The following is an 18,893-nucleotide window of genomic DNA, read 5'->3' as shown; positions in this document are numbered from 1 at the left end:
GATGTTACCCAGGCAGCGCGTCCTTCCTACCAGGGTAGAAATAGATAGAAGGGCAACGCAGGCAAATCCTGCACCTCTGCTGCTCACTGGCTCAGAGAACAGACATGGGTTTGCTGCACGGCGTCAGGCGCAGCCGAACCAGGATGCCCACGCAGAGCACGTGTCACCTCCCCGGTGCAGGGGTGCCTGTGCCCACACCCTCCGCAACCCACCGGGACGTTTTACAAGCTCATTGACTTGAGCGTTTCTGACTGGAGTCAGCACAAACCAGCTGCTGACCGTCCCGAGCAGACGCTGCTCCAGAGGAAGCTGCTCGCGTTTGTCAGCACGAGCCCTTTTGCAAAAACACAAGTGGGCTCATACTTTCACATGACCTTTGTTCACTCTGAGGTGAATCGCCTTCATCACTCGTATCTCAATCTTCAAAAGGAACTGGTGGGCTCCGGGCAAAGAGTCAAGAATGCTCTCACGTATTTGGGAGCTCTGCTTTACGCAACCTCTACAGCAACTCGCCTTTGCTGGAAGGGATGAGCGATACTGAGCCAGTCAGCAAAACACCCACCCTCGGCAGGGCTGGCAGGGGGCGGCGACTGCGTCTGCTCGTACGCTGGTGTGAATCAACCAGCGTTTCCCTGCACACAGCGGAGTTACCATGATTTAAATAAAACCTGACAAAGCCGAGATCACCCAGAACCTGCACAGAAAATGTACCTTGTTCTCTGCCTCCGTCCCATGAACAGAAAGCCAGGGAAAGTCATTTGCATCCAGCAGATGCGCACAGCTCCAGCCAGGGCAGTCCTCACCCTACAAAACTTCAGATGGGTTTGTAGCCAGTGTGAAAGGGACCACTGTAAAATCCAGCAAAATCCATCCCTGTTCTGCTGGGAACCTCAAGTTACCAGTGACATGACTTTGGCTATTGTAAATTAGGAGTAACACTACCAGAATCAGTGGAGTTAGACTAGTGTAACTGGGAATCTGATGGGTGTGTTTACACAGGTAGGAAGTTACCCCAGAAATCAGATTTTTAGAGCTGCTGAGGGATGAGGGGTCACCAAGAGCCTCTAACATCACATGCACAAAAAAATCCCCACAGTTACCTGCAGCCCTCCCAAACCCGCACCGCACCCGCCTGCTGCTTCAGGGTGATGCAGGGATCTGCAGATTTCACAGCCACCAGCGCCAAGCATTGAGCGATTGCTGGTGTGCCTGGTTTTAACTGGAGCTGACATTCTGCGACAGCAAGACAGAGGGCACGGCCTCACAGAACTAACAGTGAATCAGAGAAATCCTGCTGAGGAAGGAGTTTATGATATGAAGGAGTGCAGAGTGCTGGGAGAGATCTTCAAACGCTGATAAGCCTTCAAACTTATCTGAGCCTCATCTCAGGGGCCCTCGTCATCGTGATAACAACACTTAAGTAATCCAAAACTCACCAGCCTGATGCGTTTCAACATTTCAAAACCCCCTTCCCAGCGGGAGCAGAGCTGCTCTCTTCCCCAGCCATGGGACTCAGATGCATCTCTCCAACATGGACAGGAAAAGAAGAGGACAAAGAAGGAAGAGCAGCAAAATTCCCAGTTTTCACTGGTCAGAGGATTAATAACAGGGATGCGCCCAGAACTGCTCAGTAACCTCCATTTGTCTGCAGTGAACGGCACCGAACCAGGAGGGAGAGCCCAGCGTGCAGGAGGGGAGGGTTTCGGAGTCCGGGCGCTGATCTGCGCACGGGGGGAAGCAGCAGGTCCAGACATGAGCAGATCTGCACCATTTTGGTGCCTCTTGCCCCTTTATGGAGATGGTTCAGACAGACAAACTCCTCGTGCTGTCAAACAGCACGTGGTGCAAAACCAACCTCGAGTCCTTTCTGCGCCCCTGAGGTCACCTCCTCCCTTCCCAGCTCCAACCTCCAGAGCTGGGTGCAAACAGTTCACTTTCCGTCTTTCAACCTTTATTACTACAGAATATCCAAAACAACAAAACCAACAACACAGTTACAAAAGGAGTTCACGGAGAAATGTGAAGCAGCCTGTGTTTGAAATGCTCTGTGTCACCGTACTGTGTCAAATATAAAACAATGCATATTTATACACATATAAAATATAAAAGGAACAATACATCAGAAATGTATAAACAAGGGCTATGGAGGCCTTCGTGGTATTTACAACGAGTGAGGGGGGCACGGGAGCGGGCAGTGTCCGATCCGCGGCGAGGTTTAAATGCCGCTGTGAAAGTCCCTGCGGGCAGAGCGAGGCGCAGAGCTGCGCTCAGCCCTGCTGGAAATGGTTTGAAGGTTCTGCATGACTGGTGCTTGGGAGGACGCCAAGGCCCGGGGTTGGATCCGTCACGGGCCAAGCAGCGAGCAGAGGCGGCTCCTGCCCCTGCCCAGGCTCTGACAGCCATGTCAGCGCAGCTTCGCGTTCCCAGCTGTGAAACAGAAGGTCAGGCCCATCGCCAGAAGGGAATAAAATAAAATAAAAAATAATAATAATAAACTCAACGGAGAGAAGTTCCACGTTCACATCGGTAACAGATCTTCCAAGCAGTCTCCGGCCCGGCACCGGGAGGCCCAGGCCCTCCCCAGCGGCAGTGATTTCAAGTAAAGGCAAGAAGTCAAGGCACTAGGCTGAGCTCTGTTGGGTCAAGCTTGCCGGCTTTGAGAGAAGTCCCAGTAAGTGCTGCCTGCGGCTCTTTATAGCTCCTTGAGGATGATCTGGAACTTGTCCTCTGCTTCCACCATGTCCAGGAGAAAGGCCATGTGGTTGCTGTAGTGCTGGATGATGTTGTTGTCCATGTTCACCAGGATCCTATGGGAGAGGGAGAAGCGCCAGGTCAGATGCAGCACATGGAAAGGTTTGCAGAGCAGCTCGGTCGGGAGGGCCGGACCTCCCTGCACGCTCGGGATTCCCAGTTGTGAACTGGGAACACCAGCACTGACAAAGCCTCGTGGCAGGGGGGTGGCCCTCTCTCAAATGTCTCTGTACAAAATTGCCATTAAGAATTGCCGTTACTGCCCTGTTAACGATCAGCGTCGTGTTATCGCGGCCGGGAGCCCCAGCCCTGGGCAGGGACAGGACGGCACTGCAGTGTCCACCTTCCCCAGCTGGAGGAGCTCAGCCATGATCAATTAATTAAAGCCTCAAGACAACACAAAAGAACATCCTGCAGAGCTTTTTCGCAATTCTGCCCTCGACATGCCTAGGCCCAGTGTTTGCTACACAGGCAAATTAATCTGGATTACGGCAGGGTGTGAATTTAGAGCAGGATTGCTCACTCCTCACTCGGGTACGTTTAGGGGTGCGTTATTCTGAACAAGCTGAGGCCGCTCTGGGAGTAGATGGAAGTGGTTTGGACGAGGACGCTTTGCTCCTGCCCAGCACCAGCTCCCGTGCAGATGAGCCCTGAGCGGTGCCCGCGAGCCCGTTCTGGAGGAACACACACAGGCAGGCTGAGCCGGGGGCATGAGGGCACAACTCCAACCCCGCTGCAGATCCCACAGCTGCTCTGACCTGGAATCAGTTACACAGAGACAAGGGGAGAAGGAAACGCTTAAACAGCCAATTTAAACCCGAGGCTGCAGCTCTGTGCCAGGCAAGAGCCCCTCGTTACTGTAATGGAAGTAACGGGGCAGCTTTGCATCGCCCCACTGCGCTCCCATAAATCAGATAGGAAATTTGTCACTGTTTTGGAGGAAACAAAGAGAACAAATTATCCCTCTTTGCAGAAAGCACATCCCCTCCAGGTTCCTGCTGGGGTCATTAATGGGGCAACGGCATTAATTGTGCAATGCTGCACAAGCCAAGATTAAAAACAAGAAAAGGCCGAGGACCTAACAAAACTCAATTTAACAGGCATGAACACGGGGCCCTGGTGTCCCTGTGGGGAACACCTCAGAGGTCACTGCAGCCACAGCAGGTTGCAGCAACTGGTTCCTGCCCATTTGGTCACAGCTCGTCACAGCCCTGGCCCATTGTCCCCACACTTGAGAGGTGAAGGTGGCAGCTCTGTCCTGGTGCCCGCTCTGTTCTGGTGTCCAGGGCTCTTCCCAGTGAATCACAAACCTTCACGGCTGCATCTCACCCCCTGGCACCGACCGGGAGCGGTGCTGGGGCTGCCCAGGTCCCCAAGCCCAGCATCCCTGGGAGTCTGGCGTGTCCCCAGAGAGACAGCAGGGACACACAGGGGTGGGTTGTCACCAAAACCCTTGCGACAGGGCTATCCCAGCGCAGGAAGGCAGAGATGCCACCCGTGCCTCTTGCTGCCGTGCTTCCAGCTGATTTCTCAACACAAAGGACTCAAGGGAGTGTTGATGAGGAACCTCAGCACTGCGTTGTTTTTCTAGACCAAACCTCACCAAGATACAAAATTACTTCATATTGCTCTTGAGTCAGCCCGAGACTGAGTTCATGTGGGTGAGCTCATCCCGCTGAGCTGACACTGACAGCAGGTCAGCCTGCGGTAAACCCAGGTAGGACCACGGAGCTTCACGGCGTTACACCAGGGGAAGGTCTGACCCTCAAGCTGTAATTACTGAGAAAGGATTGTTTACGGTGGAGCAATAGGATAAAATTATTCAAAGGAAAATTAAATCTGGGGGAGCAGGAAACAGTGTCCGGCCCTGACATCCAGTAGACTAGAGAAAATCTTGTATGTCCCCCACGCTTCAGCAATAACCTGTGGCACCAGCCACGTCCAGCTTTCATTAAATCAGGTGTCAAATTTATTTTCTTTTTAATCTAATTTCCAGGTGTTGCCTTTTCATTAGATGCCTCTTTGCTCCTCCATTTTGGGGAAGAGATAGAAAAGACATCTGCCTCTTTTCCCTCCCAATCATTATTAAACAAGGTTCACTACTTATCAGATCAAGCGGTGAACAAAATCAAAGCAAAGCAAAGCAGAGGTGGCCTCTCCCCTGCAGTGCTGCCATTTCCCGGTCCACTTGCAAACACATCCATGCTCGGATCTCTCTTGCCATGCGGATGCCCACGCTGAGCTGGTTCAGAGTAGAGCTGTTGGCTGGTGACCGGCGGTGGCCACATCAGAAGCCACCACCACAGCTGACACACCTGAGTTTTGGCTCAGCCCTGAAGCTGTAGCAACAAACTGACCCCCCTGACCGTCCTTTGCAGTTGTTCTTCTCGTGAGGCTGCCAGTGTTGCTCTTTGGGGTGAAAATTCCCATTTCTGGGGGTCGTGGGTGAGCAGTACGTGATGGCACTGAGGGCCCCAAGTTCAGGAACAGGCAGAAGAGCCTCCTGACCAATTTGGATACCTCACTAGGACCCATCCATCATCTTAAACTTAGGACCACATCTAAAAATGCCTCCAGGCCTCACTTGCTCCGCTCCCCTTGAAGCAAACAGGCCAAGTCTCATGGGGATCAGGTTCTGGTGACACCAAATGAGTTGGAAGTTCTATCCATAGAGCTGGAGGACTTTCTCATCTCCCTGTCACCACAACACCAATGCAGAAGTAGAGCTTTGGACTAACCCTCAGCTCCCAAGGCCTCTGTTCACCTGTTGTTCCTTCTGTGGGGGCCGTGCTGGTGACAGTGGTGGGTCTGCAGAACGTGGGACCTGTCCCCAGCCTGGCTCTTCTGCCCGTCTGTCCCCGCACTCCAGCTCTGGGCCAGCGCCAGCAGCAACCATGAGTCCACGTCCCAGGCACTCACTGCTGCTCGCAGAGCCCAATTACATCTCGCTCCTCTGCGAGAAAAGCTCTGGACTTAGCTCTATGAAAATAAGCTTGGGAGTTTCTGAGTCATTCCTGTTCCATCAGCTGAAGGGAGAACTCGCTGCCAGAGATGGGGACAACCCAGAGGGAATTCTTAGTCCAGAAAACATTTCTGAAAGCGGCACTTTGCCCCACATCAAGACCATTGCCCTCCGCAGAAGACTCAGCGGCTGGTCCTCAGGCAAACCAGCACTGTTCCCTCTCAGCCATGGGGGAGATCCACGCAGATCTCACACACACCGCGCTGGAATCACTCGAGAAGCCATTTCACATTCACTGCAGACGTCCCTGTCTCTTTCTGAGCCCGGGACGGTGGTTTGGAGAAGCAAACATTTGTACCTCTCCGATGGCACTGAGATAAGTTCTCCATAACCTCTGCCTTTCAGACTGAGAGACAAAGAATCACCCATTAAACTGCCCAAACAATTCCTCCTTCATCCAACTTCCTTTCCTTGGGAGACTTTACACTCCAAACAAATCTAATACAAACGAGCATTATCCCAAATCTTTAAAGCCCAGAAAGATTCAAGTTTTATATGCTCCAAATAGCACAGATTCCCATGGCTTTAGTTTTTACTATCTTGTTAAAACGCTCCTTCAGCCTATGGCAGGGTACCGAGGGGAACAGGGTTTCAGAGGCACAGCAGAACAGCAGATGAGAGATTAACTTACCCTCTTTTGCATTTTTTGTAGACTTTATAAATGCTTTCTTCGGGAAGCCCATATTTTTCTGAAATCTGTGAGAGAAAACATGGCAATTCTTTGTACTTGTAAAATGAAATTCCTATGATAAAAATCAAAGATAACACGGAGCCAGGGGTATTAAGCAGCAAAGGATTCCCCCTCCCTTTTACTCAAGAAAAAAGGGCTGAAGCAACATTCTGACCAGGACAACTGGAACATATGCATGTCCTGCAACCTGCGGCTTGGCCCTGGTTCTCTTTCTGGCGGCCAGGCTGGGAACCTTAGGGAATAATCTTCATTTTCTCTCATTCTCTGACCTGTTTGGGGGCTGATGCTTCAACCCGCTGGGCACCGAGAGCCTGAGCTTCTGCTTTGCTGATGCATCCAAAGGTGAGAGAAACTACAGAAAGTGTGTTTGACTGTGGATGCATCTGACTGCAGCTGAGGTTTGAGCTGATCTGCAGAGCTCTCCTAGGCAGGTACAGGTACAGTCTTAGGATGACAGTTTTGTAGCTTTTTCACAAGCATTTTCTGTACATTTTTTGACTCTTTGTGGCGAGGGATGGGGGGAGGGAGAAGATGGCAAAGAATCCTCTGCGCTGACATTTTTCAAACCCTCTATTTTTAAAAGTTTGTAAAACCAACAGAGCTTAAAGTGCAGCCATAAAGCCACCCCAAATCTGGGAGGTTTATTGTTTGTTTCCTTCCCAGCGATCTCCCAGGAGAGGGGAGTTATCAGAGATGCTGCTGATAATCATCACAGAAATATGTCTGTGCGCTTCTCAAACACCACACAGGGAATTCCAGCGCGAGGCCAGAATTGCTTCAGATTGCACATACACAGCCTTGAGAATGGAAAGGGTGTTTTACAGTGGAAAATATGAATATGTTGTCACAAGAGGAGACTTATGATCTGAACAAAGCATCTTGCCATAAGGTGTGTTCTTCCCGCTGCAGCACTAACACGCAGCCCGCGCCAGGAGCTGCGGGGAGAATTCACCTGCTACTCACAATTTCCATTTCCATTCTCAAGAGAAAGCAGACGGGAGATCTAAACAGTCTTATATCCAGCTTCTTATACACCAAATCCCGTTGCCCTTTTCTCTGCAGTTTGTTCACGTGCCACAGGTTTTGGTAACACTTACAGCTGTCCTGAGGCCCTGGAGATCTGGTGTCTTCAACATGAGAGCATCGAACACCTCCTCCGACTCCCTCCGCACGTACAACAAGACTGCAAGAGAGAAAGCGCAGCGCTGAGTCGGGGCCCCTTACAGTGTGTTCTCAGTGCTGTGGCCTCATGTAATTCAAGGTCTGAGGTTAATTGAATCAAAGGAGATGCTACATTCCAGAAGAGTTCCCATCCCAGGGGTTACCTCTCTGCGGATCTTCTTCCTTGGTTTGCTTTGGAGGAATTGGGTCAAACTCGTCTGTGAAGGAGGCACCGCTCCGCTTCACGGGCAGCCTGAGCGAAATGGATACAATCCTCTCAGAGGACAGAATGACAGCAGCAAACAAAACAATTCCAGCAATTGAACTTCTGATGGAACAACCAATTATGCTAACGAACATCCAGCAATTAAATACCGGGTTTGTGATCATGGCAGCAGTCTCTACCAGAGCTGCAGGTTCCTGGCCAATGCACACAGGGACCGCAGTGAGCGCGGGCAGCGCATTTGGTGTCAATTCACACACCAAAGCCTTCTGCACCTTCTTGTCATTGTTTCGCTGTTGGTATCACTAGACAACGGATCAAGCCCAGGGTAAACACTGGTTCTCCCCACTCTAGACACAATACAAGTGTGATTTCAACTTAATTCGGGTTTATTTTACAGTAGTATATGCCTCTGGTTACTTGAACCCTTCAGTAATAGTTCTGTGATCTTTTTTTCCTCTCTTTCAAACAATCAGAACAGCAGGACAGCCACAGACTGCACTCATGTTGGAGTGGCTCAGTGACAGGGAAAGAAACATGTCTGTTTCTGCATCCCCCGAGTCCGTTCTAGGCCTGAGTTTAACACATATTTTGACTCTCGAAGGCATGAGGGAGACCCTGCGCTGTGCTATTTTGCACCTGTGGATATCCACTGCCTGCAGATATCACACAAATGACATACCCAAAGAAACAGAGCAGCTGATGGATGGGAAATACAAACCGCTGGATCCTTACCTGTTTGCAGAGTTGGGAACGGCAGGAGGGAGCACCTGGAATGGAAACATGGATCTTTTAGTTTGCACAGTATCGTTGTGTGCCAGTGAAACTGGGGGAAGTTGACATGGGCACATTTAAACATGATTTCCCTCCTCCCAGCCTGTCACTTTTCCTACACAATTAACCCCAAATGTCTGTATGTGTTTCTTAGATTAAATGAATCCTGATATAAAGAACCTATCTCAATTCTCCTCCTCTGCCTAGAAGAGACCTGCACACATGCCTAGCTAGAGCGGGTCAAGTCTCATAACCTGCTTGGGATCAAGGACCAGGGTTCTCAGTGAGTTCTCGGGGTGTAAACCAGATTCTTCTAGTCCCCAGGTTTGACACTGATGCGTCAGCACAGCAGCCTCTGCACCAGGACGTCACAGCACTGTCACAGTGGCTGTTTTCCCCCTTATTGACAAATTGAGACAGTTGTTTTTTGAGACAACACTGATGAGCCCTGAAGGACGCTGGGTCGAGGTTTCCTCAGGCTCGAGGGGCAGAGGACAAGTGAGATGTTCCCCACACACAGGGACTGATATGGTCACATTTTTCTACAGTTTACTTTCTGCTGATATTTTTGCTACTGCTCTAGTCCTCTGTGGAAGCTGCAGATGACACCTGTAAACCACAGGGATATCTGGCTGGAAGGAACCCGGAAAGGTTATCATGCCCATCACTGTTGCATGACGAGGCCACTCCTCACAGCTATGTCTTCACGTTCACCACATTTCCACAGGAGAATTGTGGTTTGGTTTTTTTTTACATAACACAAGTTGTGTCTGGAGGACCGATCAGTTTGGAAATGACGGGGCTGACAGATGAAGGTAAGAGGTTGGTTGTTTTTTGAAGGGACTCACCGTGCCACACCTCTGCAGGTTTGAAAAGTGGACGTTGGGGATGAACAGGACCGGCTGGGTCTCGAGGTCGGTCTCTGGCCTCAGGAACGTGATTTCATTCCCTCTGAAGCCAGAGAGCAAACAGCCTTTCAGACCTACGGATGGAAAGTCCAGTTCATCTCAGTTCGGTTGGCAGTTTAAGAGGCAACTACACACAGAGAGGGGAAAGCGTCTGCCCAAGGTTTCCCAACAGAAATATTAGTAAAAAGACAGAACTCTGCAGAATCAGGTCTTGAGGGCTTGTCCTGTGCTGTGTCCTCGAGGGATGGCTCCCTGCCGGGACCCCAACGCAATCCAGGCAGGTTGGTTATTAATGAAAGGCTTTGAGAGTCCTGGTAGGAGACCAGAGAAGGACCTGCCTGACAAGCTGCTGCTGAACGGTTCTGATTTCATCAGGCTTGGAAATACCCGGGGCCAGATCTTGTGGAAGTTAACGGACGAACCTCCACGGATTTCAACACGCTTGGGATCAGGTAACAAACACCAGCACTGACCATTGTTATTGGAGTCCAGGCATTTTCCTTTCCTTCTGAACTGTTTCCTTTCATCGTCCCGCATTTTCCTCTCTGCTCCCTGTGGGGAAAATAAGGGAAAAATTAGGACATGGGTGGGCAAGAGAGGGGTTTACTGGCCACCTCTGGGAGGTAAACTCATAGAGGTAAAGGCAGCCTTTATTCAAACATGCTCATCTCAGAGACCTTCTACAGGCCACCCAGAACATTCTGATACTTATAAATTTAAACAAAAATGTTTTTAAAAATGAAAAATGCAGAAAAAGAGCTTTGAGAAATTTTTCCGTGGGAAGATACCTGAGGCTAGGGAAGAACCCTTAAGGAGATTCTCATCTCTTCTGCTATTTAAAAACTTGTCAAAACCAAGAGTTTATTATGAGGCACAATGGCATGTAGGGCTGATTGGGCAAAAACTCTCTAACGATTCAGTTCTCCAAAGGCCTCAGCAGTGCGGACACATCCCCGCTGTCCTGTCTCACTCAGCCAAGGGACGTAACCATCTCTGCTCCTCAGCCATGACCTCTTGGCTGTTCCAGACCCTCACAACCTTTCTGTTTGCTGGAGTCACTGGCCACCAGTTTAAAATTCCCCCCGGACAACCTGGTGGAAAAGCAATGCTCTACCTTATCGCAGAAGATCTTGATCTGGCAGACGGCGCGGTGCACCAGCTGGCTGCTCCCGTTGCCATAGTCATAGGTGTCGATCTGGAGGTTAAGCGGGACGCCTTTCACTCCCTTCTGGGAGGAGAAGTCGGTGCTCAGACAATTCACCCCAATAAACACCTGCAAACAGGAGCAGATTGATACGGCTTGTTAGTGCTGAAACATTATTCTCAAACAGCAATGAGAGCCGTGGGTAGGAATAAAAGCAGCTACCGAGACATCCTTCCAAAACTCCCAGTGCCAGCCAAGCACCTGAGCGCTGGGTTTCCCACCTGAGTGCAGCCACCCGTCTTTCCCAACCACGGGCTCCCTGCACCTCTGCAGCTCTTTATTTAATCTGTCCGCTCCCATCAGCTCGGGTAAGCTCAGACCAGATGCAAAGGCTGCCTGGGGATGTTCCTGCTGCTATTTCTGATCTTTCATTTGAATGAGGGACCCTCAGACAGCAACGCCCTGGAGGAAGGGAGGGGGCTGGAGTACGGCTTCAGGAATTGCAAATCATCGCTGCTGGTTAAATAAATATTCATCACATACTGGTCTCCTTTAACGCTAGGATGGAGTTGCCTCCAGTGGGAACTTTTGAAGAAAAGCTGAGCATAGATATAATCCACATTGTATTTCCAAATTACCAACTCATTTGTGTGACCTTGAAATTTCCCCTGGACTCTGGGGACAGATTTGCAGCAGGAGAAGCTCCCACAGCTCCCTCAGCAGGGCTTTGGCTGAGGATTTCAGCCCCGAAACCTAACGTCAGGTCTAGTCAGTGCCTACATAGAGAGAAGAAAACCACTTAACTGTGGTGTGAAGTTTAATTGCAAGAAGAGAAGTAACAGGTGCTCCAGACGACCCAAATACCTGACCCCTCCTGTCGCACTCCCAGCCCTCGCAGCCTCTGAAGTCTCACCCTGACCTGCCCCGGGCCAGCGCAGGTACCGAGTTTCTGCTAAGAGTTAAATCCAGTTTTGCTGAGGTGCCCCTGAGGGCTTGCCACATACCTGACATATTTCCATTTCTGACAACTTTGCCTTGAAGACATTTGTTAATGTCTTGGGTTGTAAAAGACCAAGGTCGCCTTTGGGCTAAAAGAAGGGCTTTTTGAGATCTCAAAGCAAACCAGAGTTTTCCCAAGAACCAGCTTCAGAGAGATGGGTATTTATACTTTTCTTTTTTTCTTAGTTACTTCATCTTTTTTTACATCTTCCTTTCAATCCACACCAGATACAAAGTGTTAATGACAGACTCTGAAGACATGCAGAAGAGACAGCAGAACTAGAAAGATATTGCTAAAAGCTTTACATTTAAGGTCAAAAGGGATCTCGTGACCTGCCTGGCTCCCTTCCACATCACACAGAAGGGTGGTCAGTCATTTCTGCATCCAAATGCTGCCTTGAAAGGAGGGTCTTTGTTCCCTAAGCTGTGGTTTATTTAAATAGGCTTCACCTACATGTGAGCAGAGCCCCGATCGAGGCTGCTGCTGCGAAAGGCTTTCTTCAGAGTTATCCATCAGCACTAAAACAACATCTCTGAGCCCGTCTCGGGTGTACCCAGAGGTGTTTATTAGCTAATGGCAATGCTTAAACACACAGAGGAGCACGGTGTCCTTCCTCGCTGTCCTGCCAGACAAACACTACCTGGGGCCGCTGGAATGGAATTGTTTGGACTGGAAACTCTCCCTGTTTTTCAGCGGAGAAGTGGGGGGTGCCTGGGCCAGCAGAAAGGAGGCTCCAGTTTAGCTGCAGACCAAACCTCCCCATTTCCCTTCCACAAGCAATTTGTACCTTTGCTTCTTCATGGACGTTCCACACGAAGGACAGCGCGTTGTAGGCCAGCTCCTCAATGTTCTGCACTGTGTTGAAGTTTTCTTTACAGTCAGCTGAAACGCAACGGAGAAGCAGTTTACACTCTGGCTGCAAACCTGGTTACATTCCCTGGGCTTTCCACTCCCCAGAGTCTGCCCCTCGCTGACTCCAAGGCTAAAGAAGTTTTGTGATTTATCAGAGGCCACTCTTGATAGTGCTGGGCAAACCTCAGTGTGCGCACGTAAGGGACAGAAGTGACTCAAGGATGGCTGGTGACTGCGATTTGAGTAGCGATGTGCAAAGACAATGTAGATTGCTTCTTAATTCAAACAACTGTGTGTCTCGGCCTGGTGCTCAGTGAGGTGCTGAGCTGGACGGACAAAACCTCCGTCTGGCCTGGCAGAACGTGCTGTAAAGCCTGTGTGGTTGTGGTGGAGATGGACAAGCAGTACCCAAAGGCATTCCTGGGCTCCAAGAGGCAATAAGTTGCATCTGTAAGAGCCCAAACAGTTCAACGGTTTGTGTCTCTCTGACTGAGGCTCTTCTTTGATGCAACTTGGGCTCCTAGCGCATGTCTCTACACTTGGCAAACACCATCTCACACCCCAAAATCCCCTCAGCCAGAGAGGATCTGAAGCCAGCAGATCTGCTGCTCCTCCCGCTTTCCCCCAGGCCAGGTTCTGGAGCTTCAGCTGTGTTATTGGGTACTGGAAATGCAGTGAAATGGTGCTGGAAGTCACCAACCCCACCTGGCCATCACCCTCACAAAGCCCCGCTCATACCGACATCAATGACTCTCTGCTTGGCTGTGGGCTGGCGGGAGTGCCAGTGCTTCCAGAACTTGAGCTGCTCCGTCGGGACCTTTTCGTTGTCAAAAACAATCATCACAACGCTCTGCAACACAGCAAGGATACCCTGTATCAGTGCACACAACAGGATGATGCCTGGTGCCCTCACTGCCGTTTTCATCCAGTGCATCCATGAACGGCCAAGGGCAGCTTAGTGTCACCATTTTATTGCTGGGGAAACTGAGGCAGGCAAGGCGAGGGCCTTGAACAGTCATGCAGGCAGCGACAGAGCCAGGAGCAAAACCAAGCTGCTCCGTACACCCCTAATTTCCACTGACTGCAAGGCAAACAAGGATCCTGTGCTGGGGAGTGTTTGCAGTGCTGCCGCAAGTATTCAGCTGGGACAGCCTAAATACTCTTTCTCTAGACATTCTGAGTTTCAGGAGTCCTCCAAGTCTCAAGATGCTCCAAGTCTAGCCCCTAAACACCACTCAGGACTGGAGGACAAGGTTTCTTTGCTAGGAATTGCAGCTCAGCTTAGTCTTGGGTGGCTCTGAGGCCTGGCCACACAACCCAGGAAGGAGACGGGGAACCTGTCTCCAGCTCAGAAGTCTTCCCACCGCGGCCCCCAGCTAGGATTCAGCTAGAGAGGCCTTTTGTGCATCCCTGACCTCACTGTGAAAGGTTTCACCCATCAGGGAAGATGAAGGCTGTAGCTGTGCATCAGAGGATTAGCTTGCTACGAGTGAATCCATCCCATTCATCGCTTTAAGCCAACATGAGCCACAAAGCCATTACTCTTCGTGTTCAGCTCTGTTCCCAGGCCAGGACAATTGCTGGATGTCTGATTACAGCATGTGTCAGCAAAATTGTCAGCTTGTCTCTTACCTTCACTTTATTTGAGGACAAGTGTAAACATTTGCTGTCTCCAGCTGTCCGCAGCGTGATGGGGTAGAACTGTCCTTTGTTGAGGTAGGCCATGGGAGAGTCCCCAGATTTGATGTGAATGGCTTTGGGTGACCCCAGCGTGTATTCAAAGTCACTTGCATGGAACAAAGAGAGAACGATGAATAAGCACACGCTGCTGTTTCACTCCAAAAGCAAAACAAGGAGACTTGCAAGTCTCCATCCTTACAGGTGACAGACACAGGAGTCCCTCACACGCCCCACAGCTGTGGCCTCCCAGCACACATTGATCCTGCCCAGCACCCCGGGGAGCAGCACTGCCCAGATATCCTCATTTTACCCTTTGGTTTTGGCTTAAAAAAACGCCTGTACCTTATTGTAACCGGTATTTTTCTGTGGATGGCTACAGAGCCATTGCACAATCCAAAGCCTGAACCAAACCAAACAAAAACAGGTACCTGTGATAAGACTTTTAAAACATCCTAAACTCAGACTCCTGTCTCCAAATTCACACCTGTAGCTGGCCGACCCACACAGACTGTGTCCTAATGGGTCCTGGAGAAACAGGAGGATCTGCAGGACACTGACATCCGCTTGTTTACCTAGGTGCTTAAAAACGGACTGAAAACCCCAGCTTGTTGAACTCTCAGCCTGGTGGGCAGAAACTTTAGTCTTTACAGAAAAGATTTGTAATGTTGCACAGAGGAAGGTGTCACTGTCAACCAGCAAATTTAAAAGAAGAGCCTCATTTACAAGAAGCCCCTGCTCTTGGGCATTCCCCAGCACCTCTGAACATTCAAACCATAAGGTTACAGCTCAAGGTAGTTTCTTCTGTGAGGAATCTGCGCAAGCCACCACCTGTACACAAGCCTTCACACAGACCCTTCAAGTGCCTTGAAGATCATCATATTCATATCTAGTCACCAACCCATCTCTTTTTTCCTGTTCCACCTCCTCTGTGATGCCATCTCTAAAGATCAGCTTGGCAGCTCCTCTTATCTGGAGCCAGGAGAGCCAGAGAACTTCAGCGTACAAACAAAGAGCAAAGAGCCTCTCGCTCACGAACGCGAGCTGCTGTCTGTGTGAAAATCCCCACGTCTGACAGCTGAGTCACGGATCAGGTGACTGGGGAGGCAAATAAAAAGTGGGAGGTGGAATAATGTTACCTACTCGGAGGTTTGATGCGGTATCTAGAGCAGGAAAGCTCTAGATGAGAGAGGGTGGAAAGGAGGAGGAAATCTCTCTCATCTTTTAGGAATGATGAGAGGTGCGGTGGCACCTTCTAAAACCAACGTTGACTAAACCCAAAGTGAGAACCTAAAGCTTATCACCCTCATCAACTGTCATCCTCATTTTCTTTGTCATTTACCCTATTCCAAGCAGCTCGTGGAAGGTGTAACCACCTGGATCTATCTGTAGGTTGACTCTTTTTCAGCAAAACATTTCAAACCCTAATCCCTGCTTCCTACTACAAATGCTCTGTGTCTGAAAGGTCATGGAAACTTGTTCCTAAGACAACGGGGACACAACTTGTCTCCACAAAAGCAGGAGATCTTAAGTTTGCAATGACCATTGTCAAGACCGGTGTTGGGTGAGGAAAGGGACACAGATGTTCCTCAGCCAAGGGCACTGGAAACCCAGAGACCACGGACCGGCAGTTACCTCTTAACACCGTCTGTAGTGTAACTCTCAGGGCAAGGAGGCTCTGGCTGGGGTTTGAGGATCTCGCTGAAGAGCAGCGACTGTAGACAAACAGAAACAAACCAGTCAGAAGTAGAATCTTTCATTGCTTTGTTCATCCACCTTCTCCCAGACATTACAACAGAGGCCACAGATAAAACACGGACCCTCATTTCAAAGCCATTATTCTACTTCCAAAACCAACGTAAAAACCCCAACGATTCCATGGGAATGGCATCAAGCTTCTAATGCAAAAGCAAAGCTCCGGCTGACTCCAGCACGAGCAAACCCCAAACTAGAGGCGTCCCCACACAGCACCCCTGGGGCTGCACCCAACAGCGCTGACCTCCTGGGGATCCTCTTTGAAGGTGCTGTCCGGCTGCCACCTCTGCTGCGGCGGGGCCACGGGGATGGTCTCGAAGAGGGAATTCAATGAGTTGGTGTCGTACACGTCCCCTGGAGGGACCATGTAGTTGTCTGGGGTGGCATCCAGCTTGCTGGTGCCCGGTGGAAGCATGGCTGGCTTGTGAGGAGCAGAGACGCCGTCCAGACTTAAGCCGTTCTTCTTCTGTGGCTCGCAATATTCTTGGGTCATGGAAACGTTTTCGGACAAAAGCTTCATGAGATGGGCTGAGCCATCAAAAGCTGCGATCTCTGGGTCGTACTCCATTCCGTGGCAGTGCCTGGCGGAGAGAGGGTCATGTCTCAAACCAGGGTGGAGGGTGGACAAGCCCAGTGAGTTGCCACAGCAAGAAGCAAGTGCCTTGATGTGCTGCTGGGAAGGAAACTGCACACCTGGCTGCCAGGTGACCTCTCCTGTGCGATGCGGGAGATCTGAGAGGCCCGTGGGTGATCTCCACCTGCACACACCTCTCAGTGCAATCAGCAAGAGCCGAGGTGCTGGGCAGATTGCGGACGATCACACGGAACAAGAGGATACGGCTTAGACGTGCTTTGGGGCTGCGGATCCAGGGCCAACATCCATTATTTCTTTATTTTGGCTACTAAACGCTCAGAGCAGCAGGGACAATAAGAAAGATAACTGCTACATGGTCTTTCCATCTTAGTCTTTTTAAGGCTCCTTGACACTGAAAGCTGATTTTTTTAAAAATGTCTTTTTTTTTTTTTTTTTTAATATGGAAAGCTGATTCTTGTACAAATTCAAAAACTCCAGGAGCTTAGGAAGCAAAACTCCCAGAGGACACGAGATCAGTGAAAAACTGACAGGGCTGCAGCGATGGAAGAAAGGTGTATGGCCCAGACTTCAGAGCAGAAAATACTAAGTACAGGAGCTATCGAGCGATAAAGACACGGACAAAAACGCACTCGTCTCACTCAGGGAAATCAGCCCTTGGTGCAACATCCCAAGAGCTCATCCCTCCTGCAGCGGTGACTCTGCGACCCTGCGGAGCGCACCAGGTACGTGCTGAAATTTCCGTAGTTAATAAAAAATAGCAGTGGCCTTTCAGAGAGGAGAAAGCAGCTCAACTCAGCTTACTGGTGAAGAAGGAAGGAAGCATCGTTCAAGAGGCTTATTCTGTCAAGTAGGGAAAAAACAGACAACCAGAAAAGGCTGCCAAAGTACAAACCACCCAGGAAGGGGAACTGAACTCATAGTGGCAAATGAGCCATTAATTTCATAGTTAATTATCTGAAAACCTCAAAGGACAAATGGGAATCGCTGGAAGAGAACCTTGGGAGACTGGGAGCGAGTGGAACAGAAATCCTTGTCAGTCTAGTGAATGCAAGAGGACTTGGTCATTCCCTTTTGGTGCCAACGCTTAATTCCTTTCCAGTGTCACAAAGTAGGAAATAAAGAGAAATTCTTCAGTTGCTGCGAATCAGTGCAACTCCTCTGAACACAGCTAGACAGCTCCTCAGTTGTGTAAATGGGTGTAGCTCAATTTATACCTGCTTGGGATCTGGCCTAAAGAATTTTAATGTGTGTCTCAGGGTTAATAACCTCCACTGTTGTTGGTAATAACACTGTGCTTTGATGTTATTTTATGCAAGCTAAGAGACCCATCATGCATGCAAGCAGCTGCAGGAGAATCAGACAGCTAGAGAAAGCAAAAACTGAAGCGAACCTCTTTCCTAGTTCATTCCGTCCCATCACACCAGAGGGAAGAATCCTCTTCTCCTTCGGGACCTAGAACAAGGCAGAACAAAGAGTTTGTTTATCGTTAGATTTTATTAATGGAAAACAGAGGCAAAATTAGCCTTGTCTGTATAGCGAGTGAAGTCTTCCAGATAAAACACCGGGCGAATAATAAACACTGGGTGAGGATACAGAGACCTGAGCTCTCTTGCTGGTTCTGCCATGGATTCCCAAGGTAACCTAAGGCAAACCACATCATTTTGTTCTGGGAAAGACTTTCAAAAACACTCAAGTAAATGGGAACATCAGTCCTGTTGGTTTCAATTAGGGCTAAATCATATCCGTATTTCTTGAAGCCCCATCCTATAGCAACACCGAAAAAATAAAGATAGCACCTAGCTATTCCAGCTCCACGTCCCTCAAAGCATTCCTGTTCCTTATATGAAAGTTGTTGGGTAAAAAAAACCCCACCAGGCTGAGACTCAAGACACCCAGGTTCAGTTTTTCACCCTGTTCTGGGTTCCTTCTACACTATAATGGTGTTTTGTGCCTCAGTTTCCCATCTGCGCACTGGGGATAATAGTGGTGCTTTATGCCACTGTTATGAGCTTCATGGTATAAAAAACCCAGAGAGCACAGGCGATGGGGACCCTCCGGAGGTGGCCGAGCACATATTGCACCTTCACGCTTCTCCTCGAGGACAAACCCCCCCGAGACACCCAGCCCCAAGGGAACATACCATGTAGTAGTCGTAGAGGAGGCTGAGGGCGGCCACGCTGTCGTCATCTCCGTTCACCCTCATCATGGCTTTGGTGGCTGCGGTCAAGGGGTTCTCCAGGTAGGTTTTCCACGCTTCATCTTCATTGGTGTAGGGGAATTTCTGGAAGTTCATGGTGTCATTCTTCATCAGACGCACGGATCTAAAACTGAGCCAGACAG

General features: G+C 49.8%; 1 protein-coding gene across 1 annotated transcript in view; it reads right to left on the bottom strand.

Annotated features, from left to right (window-relative positions):
- Positions 1-1,952: 1,952 nt before the first annotated feature.
- GRHL3 (grainyhead like transcription factor 3) overlaps positions 1,953-18,893 on the bottom strand; it is a 60,372-nt gene continuing 43,431 nt past the window's right edge. Inside the window, exons 8-22 of the mRNA XM_065650498.1 lie at positions 18,694-18,880; positions 17,944-18,005; positions 16,203-16,539; positions 15,839-15,918; positions 14,159-14,312; positions 13,265-13,376; positions 12,462-12,556; positions 10,645-10,803; positions 10,004-10,082; positions 9,471-9,604; positions 8,584-8,618; positions 7,790-7,878; positions 7,562-7,647; positions 6,405-6,469; positions 1,953-2,807 (exon numbers count right to left, since the gene is read on the bottom strand). Coding sequence (XP_065506570.1) covers positions 2,693-2,807; positions 6,405-6,469; positions 7,562-7,647; positions 7,790-7,878; positions 8,584-8,618; positions 9,471-9,604; positions 10,004-10,082; positions 10,645-10,803; positions 12,462-12,556; positions 13,265-13,376; positions 14,159-14,312; positions 15,839-15,918; positions 16,203-16,539; positions 17,944-18,005; positions 18,694-18,880 — 1,789 coding nt within the window. The 3' untranslated portion in view covers positions 1,953-2,692. The remainder of the gene's footprint in view (positions 2,808-6,404; positions 6,470-7,561; positions 7,648-7,789; positions 7,879-8,583; positions 8,619-9,470; positions 9,605-10,003; positions 10,083-10,644; positions 10,804-12,461; positions 12,557-13,264; positions 13,377-14,158; positions 14,313-15,838; positions 15,919-16,202; positions 16,540-17,943; positions 18,006-18,693; positions 18,881-18,893) is intronic.

Source organism: Caloenas nicobarica, chromosome 23 (assembly GCF_036013445.1).
Source record: "Caloenas nicobarica isolate bCalNic1 chromosome 23, bCalNic1.hap1, whole genome shotgun sequence".
NCBI lineage: Eukaryota > Metazoa > Chordata > Aves > Columbiformes > Columbidae > Caloenas > Caloenas nicobarica.
This window is presented reverse-complemented; position numbering and strand designations above follow the sequence as displayed.